The sequence below is a fragment of the Frieseomelitta varia genome, unplaced genomic scaffold (genome assembly GCF_011392965.1).
Source record: "Frieseomelitta varia isolate USP_RPSP 00005682 unplaced genomic scaffold, Fvar_1.2 scaffold_742, whole genome shotgun sequence".
Lineage (NCBI taxonomy): Eukaryota > Metazoa > Arthropoda > Insecta > Hymenoptera > Apidae > Frieseomelitta > Frieseomelitta varia.
This window is the reverse complement of record NW_025110526.1, coordinates 518,845-537,052: the sequence shown is the minus strand read 5'-3', so window position 1 is coordinate 537,052 and position 18,208 is coordinate 518,845. Positions and strand designations below refer to the sequence as shown.

At 35.4% G+C, this 18,208-nt stretch overlaps 3 protein-coding genes across 8 annotated transcripts in view; 2 read left to right on the top strand and 1 right to left on the bottom strand.

Moving 5' to 3' along the window:
- Positions 1-151: 151 nt before the first annotated feature.
- On the bottom strand, positions 152-2,045 carry LOC122535599 (estradiol 17-beta-dehydrogenase 8). The gene is made up of 4 exons (XM_043667278.1): positions 1,713-2,045; positions 1,505-1,621; positions 1,050-1,425; positions 152-989 (listed from the first exon to the last, which is right to left on the bottom strand). Exons 1-4 carry the CDS (start codon positions 1,741-1,743, stop codon positions 773-775), a joined length of 741 nt encoding a protein of 246 aa, XP_043523213.1. The 5' UTR covers positions 1,744-2,045; the 3' UTR covers positions 152-772.
- Positions 2,046-2,252: 207 nt separating this feature from the next.
- Positions 2,253-8,750, top strand: LOC122535591 (raf homolog serine/threonine-protein kinase Raf). Its single transcript, XM_043667261.1, has 2 exons — positions 2,253-5,909; positions 6,800-8,750. Exon 1 carries the CDS (start codon positions 3,142-3,144, stop codon positions 5,467-5,469), a length of 2,328 nt encoding a protein of 775 aa, XP_043523196.1. The 5' UTR covers positions 2,253-3,141; the 3' UTR covers positions 5,470-5,909; positions 6,800-8,750.
- Positions 8,751-10,428: 1,678 nt separating this feature from the next.
- The window catches only part of LOC122535587 (rhoGEF domain-containing protein gxcJ), a 35,753-nt gene continuing 27,973 nt past the window's right edge, over positions 10,429-18,208 (top strand). For 2 of the 6 annotated variants that reach the window (XR_006308215.1, XM_043667247.1), the window contains exon 1: positions 16,941-17,568. Coding sequence is in view for 5 of the 6 variants with exons in the window: in XM_043667247.1 (XP_043523182.1) it covers positions 17,406-17,568 (163 nt within the window). In the remaining variant the exon portion in view is untranslated. Of the gene's footprint in view, positions 10,647-10,710; positions 10,942-12,099; positions 13,938-16,940; positions 17,569-18,208 lie in introns of those variants that run through there. The other 4 variants (XM_043667251.1, XM_043667249.1, XM_043667248.1 and 1 more) reach the window with 4 other exon arrangements.

The following is an 18,208-nucleotide window of genomic DNA, read 5'->3' as shown; positions in this document are numbered from 1 at the left end:
AAAGAAATATAAATTTAATTATAAAAATATATACATACATATGTGCTTGTATGTATGTGAATATTTAATTATATATATATGTATATATGTAAATATACAAGGTAAACTACTTAAATGAGATCACTTAAATAATTCTATTGTTTTTAGTGCAGTGGATAAATTTTGTTATTCAGTACTAAGGAGGTATAATAGTGCAGTAATAATCTTTTTGTGAGTGGAGCAGTTTTGAAGATTTTAAGGTCGCCACCATTTTTTAAAATGAAATAATATATTTTTTTATTCACTAATCAACATTCTCTATAAAAAAGTACTAACCTATATATGTTGAAAAGCCATTAGAGAGATATTTAAATCTTAATGCTGTAAAATCTATCGTATGAAAGACAAATAAAAACAGGGATAGTATTTTTGTGTTCATACTGTTCCTGTCTTTTATGCATAGATTTTACAGAATTAAAGTTAAAATATTTCCTAAATTAACAGTTTTTCGATTACATACTTTCTTGTAAAGAATATTTTCTTATAGAGAATGCATCGATTAACGAGTAGAAAAATATATCATTACATTTAAAAAAGTAGAGATAATTTTGAAGTCTTCGAAAGTCTCTCCATCCACAATGAATTATTACTGCTGTATTATGATCTTCTCAGTATTGAATAACTTTTATTAACAAAATTTATCCATATTTTTAAAAATAACGGAGTTAATTTAGATCCAATTTAAATAGTCTATTCTGTATATACATATGTATCTAAAAATGTATGTATAAATTTAATGCAATCCTCCTGTAACTTCAATAGATGCACCATTTATGTAGGAACTTTTGGAAGATGCTAAAAATGTAATTACTTCTGCCACCTCTTCTGGTTTTCCCATTCTGTGAAGAGGTATCTTTTTTATAAATAACTGCTTTACATTATCAGGTACAGTTTCCGTCATAGGCGTTTCTATGAAACCTGGTAGTACTGCATTAACGCGAATTCCAAATCTATAACAAAAATATATAACTGATGATATTATAAAGCAGTATTACTATTTCTGTACTTACTGTCCAAACTCTAAAGAAGCAGTTTGTGTAAGTGCTATTACTCCAGCTTTTGATGCTGCATAATTAGCTTGACCCATATTCCCTGTTTTCCCAATAATAGAGCTCACATTAACAATCGAACTACCTATACCTGTATTAGCATTAACAATTTCTTTTACTGCTGTTTGATTTATATAAAATGTTCCTTTTAAATTTACATCAAGTACTTTAGTAAAATCTTCATTGGTAAGTTTCAAAATGAACTGATCACGTGTGATCCCAGCAGAATTAACTATAATAGTGGGTGGAATTGAGTATTTGTTTATTGCACTTTTAAATGCTTCTTGGACACTTTGCTCACTTGAAACTTCAATATTTAATGCCAAATGTCCAGGATCTAAAAAATATTGTACATAATTTTGATAATTGTGCGTAAGTAAATAATTAAGAAAAAAAATTATGTTTTACTTTCAAACCATTTAAAGAAGCAATGGTATTCATGGCACTTTTTAAGTTCCGATCGGCAGCAATAACCCTAGCTCCTTGCTTGGCCAAAATACGGCATACTTCTCTACCTATGCCACTGCCAGCGCCTGTAATTGAAATAAATTCTATTTTAATAGAAACTGTTTATCGCAAATATCTTTTAAAAATATTTTTCTTTTTTTTTTTTTTGATGCACACCTGTTACAAAGGCTACTTTGCCGGCTACCATTTTCGCTTTTCAATCAAAAAAAACAAGTACAAAGTCGAACAGATAAATTATGAGTATAAATTATTGAAGACCAATGACTTCATCGATATGAATTTTGGCGATATAAAAAAATAAATAGTTGATATTAGAAGACGTCAATCTCGTCGATTTTCAAGTTATTTTCCAATATGTTTCGGATATCTTCTTTTTTCAACTATTAGTAGATGTGCGCACGGTGAGGTATGTACGCAAGCATTGAACCAATTACGATGGACTTCTGTTGCCTAGGTAACTGTACCATATGCTGCTGACGTCAAAGCACGTCTGCAGTGACGTCAGAAACGCAATGAGAGTAGCTATGTTTACAGAAAAATTGAACTTGAATTATAGATCTATTCCAAACTGTTGTTTCTCAAGTAGTATATACTTTGTTTTAAATAACAAAAAGAAAGGAAAAATAGAATAAACTTATTAAAACACAATAATCAGATATAAAGTTATAGTAACAATAAATTACTTGAACTCAAAAACAAAATTGTGCAAATGTTTAAATAAATGAAAAGTAACGTAATATGTTAAGATGATCTTAAAACAAGTTAAGAAACGTTGCTTCGTCGCAAAATTATATCCCAAGGTTTCGATAATCGAACGTTTCATCAAGGTAAAGAAAAAACTGAAATTAAAAAATATTACTCTACCGCAGATGACGCGGAATTGTCTGAAAGTCTGGAAAATAAGAAAAAGTAAGTAATAATTCATCGAAACGTGAAGATTGAGAGCGATTTGCGCTGGTAAACAGGTAGAATTCAAACGGAGGAAGAGGAAGAGAACGAGTGGGAGAGGGCGGAAGGTTACACGCAGAGAGAGAGACTGGCAGCACCGGCGCTTCAAGAAACATAGCCCCGCACCTCTGATCGCGGTCCTACAACGCTTGTACCAGTTTTCTTTCGCAAGGGCTCCAGAGAAGAAGCAGAGGAGGCAGTGCAAAGGAGTGCACGAGAGAAACTCCGTAACCCGATCTCGGGGTCCTGACCGCAACGAACGGTTGCACGACGACTGTTACACGACCATTATCGTGAGAATTCAATGGCCGAAAAATCAAGGAAGGCGGCGTGGTGCAGAGACGCGTATCGGCAAGTAGGCTCGATTTGGTGGACGTAAGAGGAAAGAAGAAGGTAAGAAAGAGGTATACAGAGAAAAAGAGAAGAAGAAGAAGAAGAGGAAGAGGAAAATAGTGGTGCTGAAGGTACGCGTCCATCGTATGTCGTCGCCGTGCGCTAAGAGGTGAAGTGACGGCGGCGTGGTGAAAACTCGAACTAGAAAGAAATTCGGCGGTAACCGGTAGCGGAGTAAAAAGCTACCAAGGTGTTCCGAAGCGCAGCAGCAGCTACCCAGGATGCTGCCCGACGGAGCAAGAAGATGGCCGTGATCGGCGAGCAGAGATATTACACGGCGATCCGTGCGAACGCGTACACGGAGTTCTCGTGCCGTAGGTTCGGGGCGATAGATTCGGTGACAGACCCATCGCCGGCCACCTCATCCTCGACTGTGTCATCTCGTCATCGTCGACAGAGGAGAAAGTTGCACCACGTACAGATAGCTATGTCCTCTTCACGGGGCAGCGGCCCGGATTCGGGGGAAGTAAGCGACTCGGAGGATAGTTACTTGGATACAGATCCACTGAGGTATGAGCTGAGAAACATACAGAATGTGATACACGTTACTCGACAAAATATTGACGCTTTGAACAATCGGTTTGCTGGATTTCAACATCCACCTTCCATATACTTGAACGAATACCAAGAATTAACCAGCAAGTTGCATGATCTAGAATCTAAGGAACAGAAGCTCAATGAATTGTTGAACACTGGTCGAGTATCTGGCAGTGCTTCCACTTCGGAGAGTGAATCTCGTGATGCTAATGCATCTGCTACAGGTCAACGAACGCCAATGAAATCTCTGCTAAGGGCATATTTACCTAATCAACAGCGTACAAGTGTACAGGTTCGTGAAGGACTTTCATTAAGGGACGCACTTGCCAAAGCAATGAAATTAAGGAATTTAACTACGGAAATGTGCGTGGTATATATACTGGGTGCAGACTCCAAATATCTTACTTCTTGGGATACAGACATTTCCTTGCTTGACTGCGATGAAATATCTGTGGAAATTTTGGATAAGTTTCCAATAACTACTTCCATTTCTCATAATTTTGTGCGCAAGACTTTCTTCTCACTAGCATTTTGTGAATGTTGTAGAAAACTTCTTTTTCAAGGATTTTATTGTAGAACATGCAATTATCGATTTCATCAAAGGTGTGCTGGTGGTGTACCTGCTTTGTGCCACCAAGTACGTATGCAAGATGCTTACTACCAAGCGTTACTAGCACATAACCTCGAAAGTACTGCTGGGATATTGCAACTTCCTTCTGGATATGGATTAAGTAGGAGTATGTCCCCATCTCTGGCTCCGTCGAGAAGTCAAAGGCATCCACGTTCTTTGGGACAACAAGATCGTTCAAGCTCTGCACCTAATGTTTGTTTTAATATGGTAAAACCAAGTGGAGAATCTGCAAATTTAGATGAATACAGTAGATCTCAGAGTTTAGGTCGTCCTATTGGTATCATACAAAGTGTAGCATCACCTGGTAATAGTCCAACCAAACATAGTCAGTCAACACAGGCTAGTCCTACTAGTACCTTAAGGCCAAAAAGACCAAGAGCAAGATCAGCTGATGAATCAGCCAAAAATCTTTTAGCACCTAGAGAATCTATAGAAGATTGGGAAATCCCAGCAGATGAAATCTTAATTGGAGCTCGCATTGGATCAGGTTCTTTTGGAACAGTATACAAAGCTCATTGGCATGGTCCTGTAGCTGTAAAGACACTCAATGTTAAAATACCTACTGCTGCTCAGTTACAAGCATTTAAAAATGAAGTTGCAGTTTTACGCAAAACACGGCATGTAAATATTCTTTTGTTCATGGGATGTGTTAGCAAACCACAACTGGCTATTGTTACTCAATGGTGTGAAGGTTCTTCTCTATATAAACATTTACATGTATTCGAGACAAAATTTGATCTATTTACATTAATAGAAATTGGAAGACAAACTGCACAGGGGATGGATTATTTGCATGCAAAGAATATTATTCACCGAGATTTAAAGAGTAACAATATATTTCTGCACGATGATCTTACTGTGAAAATTGGAGACTTTGGTTTAGCTACAGCAAAAACTAGGTGGTCTGGTTCTCAACAATTCCATCAACCAAGTGGATCTATTCTTTGGATGGCACCAGAAGTCATAAGAATGCAAGAAGAAAATCCATACAGCTTTCAATCTGATGTTTACGCATTTGGCGTTGTTTTGTTTGAATTATTGTCTGGCCAGTTACCATATTCGCATGTTAACAACAAGGATCAGATATTATTTATGGTTGGACGTGGAAATTTACGTCCAGATTTAAATAAATTACGTTCAGATACGCCCAAAGCACTGAAGAGACTGACAGAACATTGCATCAAATTTTCCAGAGAGGATAGACCAATATTTCGTCAAATTTTAGCGAATTTAGAAGGTCTTTCACGAGGATTACCTAAAATAACACGATCAGCATCTGAACCAAACTTAAACAGAACGCAGCTACAATCAGATGATTTTATATACACTTGTGCTTCGCCAAAAACTCCAGTGAACTTCCAGTTCGGGCCATTTTCCTTTTATCCTTCTGGTGGGAACATATAAAAGTATCACCCGAAGTAATAAGTCTGATGCAATTTGCGTAAAATTAAAAATATTTAAAAAGAAATTCCAAACAAAATCGTAATAAACTTAGCTATGAACAATCTACGCGATTCTTTCCGACTACACTTTGACTGTGTTGCAACTGTTTGCTCGATGTAGAATGTGATTATATAATACTTAATGCAACTAATATAAAAAGGAAAAAAAAAATATAAGGACACAGAAATTCATCTTATTAATGATGTGTCTGATGTATTTCATGGCAAGAACACATATGTAGCTTTTACCTTTACATACTTACTATCTATAAAAGAGGGACTTTTATTTAACGAGTTATCGCTCGCGTACAAACGAGCATATATGTCGCGTGTTGGTGTAAAACTCTGTTACTTTTGAAGGATGTAAATCAACTTAATCCTTATGAAGGATGTAAAAATAAAGTAAGTAATAGAAATAACGGCATTTAAATCTATGTGGGCCGTCATTTATCTGTGAAGTATTTTTGCAAACGCCGAAGTGATTTTTGTACCTACTTCCTTCATGTATTGTCTTCAATATGCTCACATAAGAATTGTTCCTTTTCATATAACTTATAATTTAATGTTAGAATGTACATAAGTTTCGTTAAAATTATTGAAAAATTTGCATATATTGTTCTTAAAAAGAAAAGAACAAAGCGTAGACACTTTAAACTTATAATTAATTCTATAGTAATAGATATTTTACAATGATTACCTCTTTTTTTCTAACAATTGTTTTTGACACTAATAATCATATTTGACTGATCCTTTTGTACGGAGTAAATTTTTTTGGTCTAACGATACCAAAAGATTGCATTATATTCAAAGAAAAAACAAAAAACTACAAATCAAATTGAAAGTGAAATAAAAAGTGATACGTATACTTGGCCTTTATTTTAAGACTTTATCGATATTATAGATTATGATAAATCGTTCTCGAGTCACTTATTTTGGTTTGATTTGAAGCATTGTAACGAGTTAAGGCCTAAAAGATTTAAACTCTCATTGATAGTTAATAGAAAAAGTAATATCGTGTTGCAACTTAGATTGAAAAAGTTATCGATTAACTTTTATTCCTTTTTTCCTAATTTTATAGTCGACTGTTGTTCCTTGCATTTTGATATTTATTAATTTTTGCCGTTAATCTTTTCTTTTTTGTAAATTCTCCTGTATTTGAGGTTTATAATGCAGGAAGGGGCGCGAACTTCACTTCGAAGTGATGAATTTATAAAATATTTGTTACATAGCGTTAAAGATTTATTTGATTCTACGAAGTAATCGAAACTTTGTTACGACTAAACGTGTTTCAGATAATGGCCCGATGAACAATAAATAACTATATAGGTAAAACGTATGTGGACTACTAATTAAGAGTTATACAGCAAAAAAGAAATGATACAACTTTCCGACTTGTGTGTCGCATAATTTAGGGGAACTCGCAATAGTGAAGAAAAAAATTTCAGCGAAAGTTTATTCGATGGGCATCTGAAGCACGCTTATACGATCGATATGATACCATACTCACTATGTAATATTTTGCATCATTGATTCGCGAGTGTATCCTAAAATTTAACATCGATGCAGCATTCGTCAAATGGTAATATGTTTCCGAAGCATATAAAAGGCCTAAAGGGATATCTTTGAAATTTTATTACTTAGAACGAGTGATATCTTGTTTCTAAAGCACATGGCATCCCGATTTATTATTTATTTATTTATGTATAATTCAAGTATAACGAACTGCGATTAAAAAATAAATAAAAAAAAGTAAAAAAAAAGAAAGAAAAAGAAGGAAAATAAATAAGTGCCGGATTTTAAAATCTTGTCGAGAGTACATGGTTGCGAGAAATAGTAAATATGTGAATTGTAGAAGAAGAGAGAACGTGTTTGAATGTGCGAGGGAGAGAAAGACAGAATGCATGTAAAAATGACGATGAAATATCGATGAACATATTCATCGGAATGAAGGAACGCACTTGTCATTGTTGATGACACTTTCTCGTAACAGAGAAATAGTGAACCATGAAACATAATTAACGATGTTACAAAAATATTATTAAATGAAAAAAAAGATATGAAAAAGAGGAGGATGTCATGCAAGGTGCGGGGGGGGGGGGGATGGCCCTTTATAAATGGCTTTCCGAGATTTTTTTATAGTGCAATTTTCTAGACATAATATAAAAATGATACGAATAGATGCTCTATGATGTACAATGGTTAGGCTGCACAATACATAAAAGTTAAAAACTTATTTCTGCATTTTTTATTTGCGTTTACATTTTGTTTTTGTGATATAATATAGTTTGAATCATGTAGAACGTGTTGTTTGTTATTAGACTTCGATGAAGTGTGTTAATATTTAGTCAATAATGTAAAATACTCTTCTGCTTTTTAATTCTAATTTTTACGATTTATTACGAAGTATAGTAAGATTGTATGATTAAAGAATGTTTAATTATTTAGGTGTATGTAATGCACGTGAAGAGATTAGGAATACGATGACAAGAAAAAGTAAACAATTGAATTTGTGACCCTCGCGCTCTGCGTCCTCCTCAATCAATCTTCCTATATGTCACTATCAAATTTTAGAATATTATTTTCTCGGAAGACATTCCTCTGTACATTGCTTTAATATATATCGTACATGTAGAAAAGTTTGTATGCGATTGCGAATGATAGGACGTATTTTTTGCGTTGATCTAAATACCGAGAAATATATTATGTGTATTTTAAAATTGAAAGAAATTGACTCTTCGGGACATAGAATGAAAAATAAACCGAATAATTTAATTTACAAAGAACAAAAGAAATAGGAAAAAATTGAAACAATCTTTGTTTTATGAACTCTCTTAAAGTTGACTTTAATCTGTCGACGAAGCTGGTGATTTTGATACATCCAAAAAATTAATGAGCTCATTTTTAAATGAAGTGGAATATCTACTTTAAGGAATATGTGTTGTTATCATATTGGTATTGTTAACAGTGTTATACATAAGTGAATTACTAAATACCGAAAATTTGCTTTCTTCGAATTCTGCTATGAGCCTCAATCGGGTTTGACACGAGAAAACGATAGAACGAGAGATTTTTCGTTTGATCGAGTCATCGCATCGCACGTATTGTAATAGGATTTCGGCTTCGTTTTGGTCACATTACGCTGAAATTGCTGTCGAGTGAAATGCATGTCTTGTAACGAGCGTGGCTGAGATTGGAAATACTTAATGCAATCAATCGCAGCGACCGATTGATCATTGTATTCAACCAAAAAAAAGAAAAACTGAAAAAAATGGAAAAAAAAGAAAAGAAACAAAAATAAAAAATTGATTCTTCATGTAATAAGTCTGTTTTTTCTTTAACAGAATTTCAGTATGTGTAGTTCATCGATTAGTCTAGGAGATATTGACGTTATAATATAATATTGATAAAACTTATAAGCTGCTCATGGATACAAAAAAAACTATTTACAATTTTCATCGTTGTTTCTTACGTGGGACTCGGGGAGCGACCAGTAATATATCAGTATTATATCCTATACATTTCTGAATCAAAATTAATGAGTATTAATTTAAATTAACGTACTTTAATTTGTATTACGAATTCTGTCAGAATGGATGCGTTGCAGATTTTCATACAATCATATGCTTCTTGATATGATGAGTAAATGTATTCATTGATCTAACAATATTAATTTGACTGATTAAACAAGATTGACAAAAATTCGATCGAACATACATTTTAGTATTAATAATTATATTTATATTAATAAGAATTATATAAATAAAAATTAAACGTTATTCATCGAATCAAAATTTACTCAAGAAAAAAAACTGTGAGTACCATTGTTCCAGATATCCTCTTTTATATAGTACACTGTGATCTTTGAAAGGTAATACATAAGTACTGCATAATTGTATTTGAATCAAACATCGTGAAATTTAAACGATTGTAAAATTCATTAGCATTTGGCACAAAGGATATATTTCGTCCTAAGAATTGTGAATTTACTAGAATCCGTCGCAAATTAATCCTTTCCTCGGTAACTGTTTCAAATAAAATCGAGTAAATATGAACAAACTACTTATTTTCTATGTTATTTAAATTGTTCTATGTTGTATAAATGAATTTTTTAATCCGTTATTTATCATTTAATTCATTAATTATCGTTATTTTAAGTTAATTTTTTTAGTGCAAAAGAGTATACGTATTTGTGAAATGTATACATTTTGTGAAAATCCAATATTTTCGCGTAATTCCACGAAATAGATCAAAATATTGGATTTGATGTATGTGAAGAATTTAACGTTATTTAATTTGATGGCATAGTCATTTTACTGTTTGAACGACAGTTTCAAAATACGTAAACATAGCTTAATCCAGTGAGTACACGTGTACTATAATGGCGATGGCAGCCTGTAAATGCAATCACGAAACCAAGAATCCCTGTCAGAAGGTCGTGACATCGCGGGTCTCTAGTAATCCTCCATGAGGTTCTCTGCTCCTTTACCCTTCAATCCGCGAGCTTAATCCACGAACTAACGAATGCCAAATTAATTAATTATTCTACGTTGTTTATAACGTTTACTCTCTATGCGTTACATAGAACTCGTTTCCAATTAAAATCTGCGATGACAAACAATATTGAAATTCGCTTTCCGCAAAGATAATCTTGTATTAAGAATAATCTAGAGCTCGTATAAGTGAACGCACTCCCACAAAGAGATACGATCAGTATATAGAACGGGTACATGTGTATGTACACCGTACATGCAACAGAAGTATCTAAATGTTGGTGAGTACACGACAAACGAGAACGCATGTGCACAGTACGTATAGGTTAAAATCTCAACGATGTTAGTAGTGCGTAAACACTTGTTCGTGTGTTGATCGTGGAGTATGTGTAGTATATGCACAGGGGCAATATAACGCGCATGCGCAAACTTAGCTGGCGCCTCGGCCGGCTGTAGTCGATGCTGGAACCTCACGGTGCGAGTTTCTGCGTTCGTCCTTCGAGTCTTGTCGTTGTAAATTGATACCCAAATCATATTTGTGCGTGTACATGTAGATACAAGCGTAGAATAGGCGAAGAGAGTCTCATTTATGAACGATCGTCGTGAACAGGTGGACGTTGATGTTGGTTGGTTTATTGAGTGAAACGAGGTTAGTTTGACTTCGAATCGAATTTTGGCTGGTTGCTCTAAAGGCGAACGACATTGCGCGCATATTTGCCTCGAAGAAACGATCCCTGTGTTATTCTGTATCGTTGCTGCTTCGGTATCGCATCTGACAATAGGAAGAGGCGAGGGTACATTCAGAGGAAGATCGCGTTCTCATTTTTTTTTTAACGTGATGTTTCAAAGCGATATGTCAGTCAAAAACTAGTATCGTGCGTTCAACCGATCGGAGTATATCCGAATTCCTTGTAGATCTACTGGCTGTTGTACTTTTACAATAAGTACGTCAAAGTTATCCAAAATTTGGAAAATATGATGTACGAGACTCCGAGATATCAAGACGAAACGGATTGTGCAAACATTGTTGCAATTGACCGAGAGGATATTCTTCACTGTTCAAGTGTCTTTATAATGAGAGAGTAATTTTTATCAAATCAGAGAACAAAAATATTATCACAGGAAATCGATAAGGATTGATTATACAATTACAGTAACATGGATTTCGATTAATCTCGAGATTGTTGCACATTGATATAGCTTTTAAAACGCTACCTCATCGTAGTATATACTAATATACCAATCAATTTAATGGTGTTTGACGGGAGAATCAAAGAAAATGACATTGACCGAGAAATGGATAATAAACCGTGTGTTGATTCGAACATCGATTAAGCATTAAACGCGCTTTCTACCTTGTAATTACCGTGGAACACATATGTACATACATATGTTGTTGAAATATCCAATTGTTAGTTTCTCCTTCTAAAGTTCGAATTTCACTATTTCGAGAAATCGAAATAACCTTTCATACGTTTATCTGATTGAAAAGATCGTGTATTTTCGACATATTGAGTAATAATAAACAATATCGACGTTGTCTGAAACGACAAAAAGATGTTAAAAAAAAAAAATTGCAATTTTGAAAAGAAAATCATAATTAACTCGCATGATTCGATTATACCTGCGGTTTCTACGTCGTCGTCAGAATATTGCCACCGTGGTGCACAAAATTTGCTGCTTTTTCGTGTGTCGTTCCATTCTTAGACACGCGTGTGTATGCCTGTCCGAAAGTTGGAGCACAACAGCATATCGTGCCAAAGTTAATATCGATCGTTCGACTTTTATAATTCGCCCGGGTATCTCGTATTACGTAAAAAGTTATTACCCTTAAAATCTCGGTTATATTCGAAATAAACTTGTCCCTGATACACCTACTAGTCGTAAGATTGAAGATGTATCGATTCCGACGTAAAAGAGAAAGAAAAATAACTCTGGCTGTATTTTTCTTTCCAGTTAACATTCATTTTTTTTTTAACTGCTGATTAAATTTATCGGTGCATACGTATATTAAATGGGCTCGTATAAATATTGATGCAATTCATGTATTCTCACGTCGGAATAGTAATGTTCTAACAAACGTGTGTTTTGCGTCTTTCCAGGCTCGAGTCCGATAATCGAATTCTGATAAGAGGCCGAGAGACGCTCATCTCGGAAAGAGACGGAGGGATCGAAGTCTTACAGGATCAAACGGATTCGTCTCGTCCCTTCTGCAGCCCTGTTCCAGTCAACTTTGCCTCTGGTACAAAACAGCGAGTCACTATTTCAATATACGTATATTTCCTTCATCTTCATCGCGAGAATTAATTTGCCTGGTTACCCAATGAACATTCGTCACTGAGAAACTGGAACAGCCATAAGTAGCGTTGTTTCGAGACCTTGTCAGTTCGTCCTCGTAACCGAAACACATGTGCTAACCACGCTCTTAAGCCATCACTAAGGTACCATCCCTGTTTCTCTTTGCGGTCGGGGCTGATCACATGAAAAGGGCGGAAGAGAACACAAGAAAAGAGTGATAACATTTTTTTCGCGTAGCTCGATTACATGATGGAGAAGAGAGCTTGGTCAATCGACGGATCGAACTCGATGAATTGGTAAAGTTATTCGAGACGTCTTTCTGCGGCCGTGTCCGAGTCCGTCCTTGGGAATAACAACGAGCCCAACAAGTGAACGAATGTGCAGAACGACAGAGTGGGAGAATGTACGGTTGGAAGCTTTGGACATGGGATAGATGATACATTGCTGCTGGGGTCGTAAAACGGACAGGAAGCTCAAAAATGGATTGGATAACTCGTCTTAGGTAGCCAGAGACGACGAAGTCATGGGCTCCAGGGCAACCGAGCCCTAAGCTGTCTAGCAAACATTTCTTTCCCCTTCCTCTCTATGCGTTTCGCTGAAGAACGAGAGGAAATTTTCACAACGTTTCTCCTCGAAAGACTGCTTAATTCTTTTCTGCCATCTGCTGATCAGCGTTGTAAAAAAAGACTGAACGTGATAATCAATAATCAATCTCGAAATTAGTTCACAAGTTTCATCATCGTCGGTGACGCGTACTGAAAGAAGACTCGTGCCGATTAATCTATATCATCGGATCCCGGTGGATTCGTTTTAAGAAGAAGAAAAAGCTTGATAAATTTACTCGTCGATTTTCGGTCTGACCCGAGCTATTAGTGTTTGACTCATGAAAAGACTGAACCCGCGTTAATTCATTAGTTTAAAAAGAAAAGGAAATGTTCACATATCGCGTTCTATAAGACACTAGTTTTCATTTATTGCACTATATATACATATCTTTTGGGATCTCACGTACATATATATCAGATCTTACAGAGATAGCTTGTCATACGAACTATATTGGCTTTGAAATTTCTGACGAACATATAAAACAGCGTACACGTTTCGTTACTCAAATTTTCGACTGTTATACATATTGGAAATACACCGCGTACATACGCGTATAAGAACAGAATATATGTATATACATATATATGTATCTATGTATACTATGTAAAAAATACATGTAAGAAAAACTCTTTCGCTGCCTAATAAAAATATTCGCGGATAAGTGTTGTGTATAATACGGTAAAAGAACAATTACGTCAACTATATCTCTATATGTATATATATATCCTTTTTTTTCTTTTTCTATGAAAAAAATTCGTTCATGTTAGAAAGACGTTCAACTTCAAGAGAGAAATGTTCGTTCGTTTTTCATTTATCTAACGGGACTCTTATCAATTTGTTAAAAATACCATAACGGCGTGCGGACAGCCAGAAAAGAAAAGGACTCGGAGTTAGTGAGAAGTGTAGTTGAAGTGTGATCGCTGCGTAAGCCCGCAACAGAGCAGGATGGGTTGCGGACAGAGTAAAATCGGCAATATCTATCCGAAAAACAAGAAGAACAAAAATAACTCTGGCAAGAAAAACGGAGATTCTATTGGTAAGTGATCGACCGATAATTGTTTTTTATTTGGTACAGTAGCCATTTCAAATCATCGGAGGCTCGAGCATTTCAATTTGACAATTCATATTTTATTTTCTTTGTTGTTTTTTCTTCTTTTTTTTTTTTTACTCATTTTTAATGTTTGGTTGTAGAAATGATATCGTTAGCTGTAAGTTTAGATTGTCCACAATGTAAATATGTAATAATCGATTTGACGAGGTTCCCTCGTCGCTTGACATACGTGGGCGAGATCGGCATTGTTCGCGTAATTAACGTCGTATCTCGTCAATCTAGGTCTGCCGCGTAATTGTAAACCCGATGACGGTAATTAAATAGATTTTGTCTCAATTTAGAGCATCGACACCACGTCGCTAGAGTTCCTTTCCGATGAAAGGTGATTGAACAGTCACGTCAACTCTTTCCTCTGTCGCGAAATACATACATAATTCCTTCTCGATACGTGAGGAATATATTGATCAAATCGAATGCAACTTTAAATTACATTTTTTACATCTCATACAACGGTAATCAGATGTTTAAGATAATTTAATTGACCTGTCGCGCAATGACATTAAAGGTTACGAATACATTGTAATAAGTTTACAGCCATGTCTTGTCAACAAGATCAAGGTTATAGCAACTGACACGGAAAGAAAATTAAAATAATTTCCTATCTCTGATTCCATCATTGGTTGCTGTTTCTTTAAAATTTTATCCGTTTGTATACGTACATAACGCGATGCAGTTATTTCAAAGTAGTCAAAAACTTTTTGAAAATAAAACTTTCGATTTCGTTATTTATTTTGTTTCAATACGAAGGAAAAAGTTTTTCACGCGACAATCGAAGATTAGTCGACTCGAGCTAAGTTAACTCGAGAGAAGTTGAAATTACATTCCAGAACAGGTGGAACTTAACCGCGAACCATAGTGGAGTTGACGTCCGTATTTAGATTTCGCGGATCCGTCTCGAGGCTAAGTTGCAATTCTCGTTGTATAATTACTATGCTAGTAGTTCCTCGTTTCTGTTTATCTTTAACGTAACGCATCGCGGTTCTTTTGTGAGATTCGTACGTCGTGCGCGTATGTGCTGAACATTCACTTGATCAGAATGTTAAACTTCTTCAGAGAATCAGTAAATTCTTCTATCTCTAAATCTCTCTTACCACGCTTACAACATTATTTTTACGTCATTCAATTTAGTAGCAATCGTTGACTCATACTCCACATTAGAAAAGAAATATCTTTCTGTAGATTGAAGTAATGTAATTTGTCATTAGACATCTTCTCTTTTATCTTGATAATCTATTAAATAAAGTAGATAGAACTTATAATTAGTAGGAGAATTTCCTTCAGTAACATTAATTTTGTTGCAAAAACACATTTTGCGTCAGGTATTTTGTCGTATTGGTTATGAATTTATTAATGACGTTTTTAGAGATTTTTCATCAATCAACGCGTGATTTATTTAGTAAAATTGAATTGTGTATTACAATGAAAAAAGATAGTGAATAAGACGCTTCACTGAACTTGTTATTCTAGAATTTTGCATTCGAATTATATATAATTCAGTAGAACGGCAACAAGTATGCCGCGTGCGTGGCCACGCACACGTACATATGTATATACACGTATACGCACGCGTGCAGAAACGATCGATTTCATTCTTAACGTACATACATCGCTTGAGGTAGATTAGGCTGTAGGTTAGGTTTAGGTCGTGTACAAGGGGAGCATAACTTTCTGAACAATAAATTGACATTCAACAACTCTCTTCCACTGTTATTCGCATGCCCGTTGTCTTATCCATTGAAAACGATCTTTTTGATAAGTACCGGATGTATTTCATCGTTCACGTATTTTCCATTTCGTTCGAAAAAGTTTCCCCTTCTTTACTTCTTTATTCGTCATTTTGATTGTATACTCTATTTCTGTAAATCCTGATAAACGAGTATTCAAACAAAACAGCGTCTGTTTTGAGATACGTTTATCGCCCTAATTTCACTAGCAATATATTATCAACGACGATTAAGCGGAGATAGATTTTCTAATTTGTGGAATCACACGACCTAGATCCGGCGACGTAAAGAACGATCGTGTTTTTACTTTCATCAAACAGTTGGGAGTCGAACGATTTGATATTATATCTTTTCTCTTTCTTTCTTTAACGGTTCATAAACTCGTGATAGCAAAATACGTCATGCGAATAAGAGAAAAAAAAAAGTAATAAAAAAAACGAGCCGGCAAACCACGCATCTTGCAAATCGCATGTCGGATCGTGGTTTGTTGTTTACCGGCTTCGACGTCTGCGAGCTAAATATATCACGCGATAATTCTGATATTTATATCATTACGATGGCTTCGCTTACGGTACTTAGGAACTCTGTTGTTTAATAATTTGCATGCATGCATTAAGATTATATATTTTTAATCGTCCACAGGCAATGGCCTAAAACAATGGCTCGATCGTTTATCGTTGATATCGTTCCCGAAGAGGAACGAATAAAATAAAATTGTCTTGAAATCTAAATGTTACGTGTAATAAATACAATATGCACAAAATAAAATTGTTTGCGTGAAAGAAAATCGGAGATGAAAGTTATTAATATTGCTGTGTTTACTGTAATTTTATCTACGGTTGTTGCAAATATGTTAAGTCAAGGAAAATTTTATCATTGTTATTTACAAAATTATAAACATATAAGTTCAAGAAACATATGTGTATATTATTAACAGAATTTTTTGTATATTAAAATATATGGTATTCTACACATAAGTATAGGTGTAACCTAAAGTTAAAGAAAGAAAAACATAAATTAATGTGTAAACAGTTGTAATTAAACTTCGAATGGAATATTTCGCGCTATTGTATTTTAAAGTATATTGTTTCAATTTTCAATTTTCTCTACCAATGACGAAATGTTGCGCGCGCACTTGGTTGCCAGTTGTGCTCTTTACAGCGTTGCCGTCGTATGGAAGTTGGGGCATATGCCGCGAAACGGTTAAAGTGGTTATTGTGCATGCAAACGTTCGGCAGGTTTTCGTATTTCGAAGCAAGTCGCGCAAGTTCGATCATCGCAGCCGTTTGGTCGGCGTATTTCGTCAAAATACGGCTGGAAGCCGACACATCCTCGCTTGGTAAACAAGACAAGTTCCAAGGCCCGGAGTCGATATTATCGCGCTCGATAGTAGAGCAGCTCTAACGACCTGCCTACGTGATCGTTGTCCCGTCTATAAAAGGGTCGTGCCTCTCTAGCATCAGTGTCTGTCTCTCGTAGCGATTTCACGTGCGAGCGTCGTTTATTCTCGAGCGTTGTTAGAGAACGCTGTTTTCCAGTAATTCTTCTCTATTTATATCTATTTATCAGTTACTGTTAATCGGGAATTCATCGTTATAAATACCGCAAAGAGTGAGGTTAAGAGAACCGGCGCGCAAGAGACCATCGTCCAATCGGTGACAGTGAATACATGGTTCTTACTCTGCATCGAAACATCGGTGCCGACATTTCGCTTGGATTAGAGGGCGTTTGTCCTAGCAGGACGTCGGATTTTGAGAAACAGAAGGGGGCCGCCAGGATGTGGCTAAAGGTGCTCAGGCAAAATATATCGCATTTTGCCCGTAGGACGAAAGGTAAGATTACTTTGTAAGACGGTCTTAAGACTTAGTCTTAAGACTTAGTCGAAAGACTAATAAGACGGATCATAGAAATTGCCACTGGAATTTAGACAATTGTATATGACAGATTTTAGCTTCTTTTTGTCAATTTACTTCACGATCAGTGATGTAAACGCAATTACGTAGCTTAAGTGCGTGTTTTCCGTGCAGTGCAAGTAATTCTATCCTCGAATTAGGCTGCATTCTAATTTAAGCCGGTCTCGCGTTTCGCGGTCTTTCGAAGAGGAGAATTGTGGAATGCGCAGTGACGGTGCTGTTGCAGCTGTCTGACTCACAGCTGCTTCAGCAGAACATATCCGGCTTTTGCATTATTCCAAGTTTGTTAACCCTGCAGAAAAATCGTATAAACGTTTACCACATGGTATGTGATTTTATTGATGTACATAAATATTATTTTGATATACGTGAATGTTTTATATTTGAATTCCCGATAGTTAAGTCTGGAAATAAGAAATTGCAATTATGAAGCATGAAAGTCGTCAATTTTTCTATTGTGAAAATTCTTCCGTAACGAGGAAATATTTGTACATGATATTAACAAATTTTTTTTTTTAATTTTTAACGTTTTCCACATTGAAACATTTTCAAGTTTAGT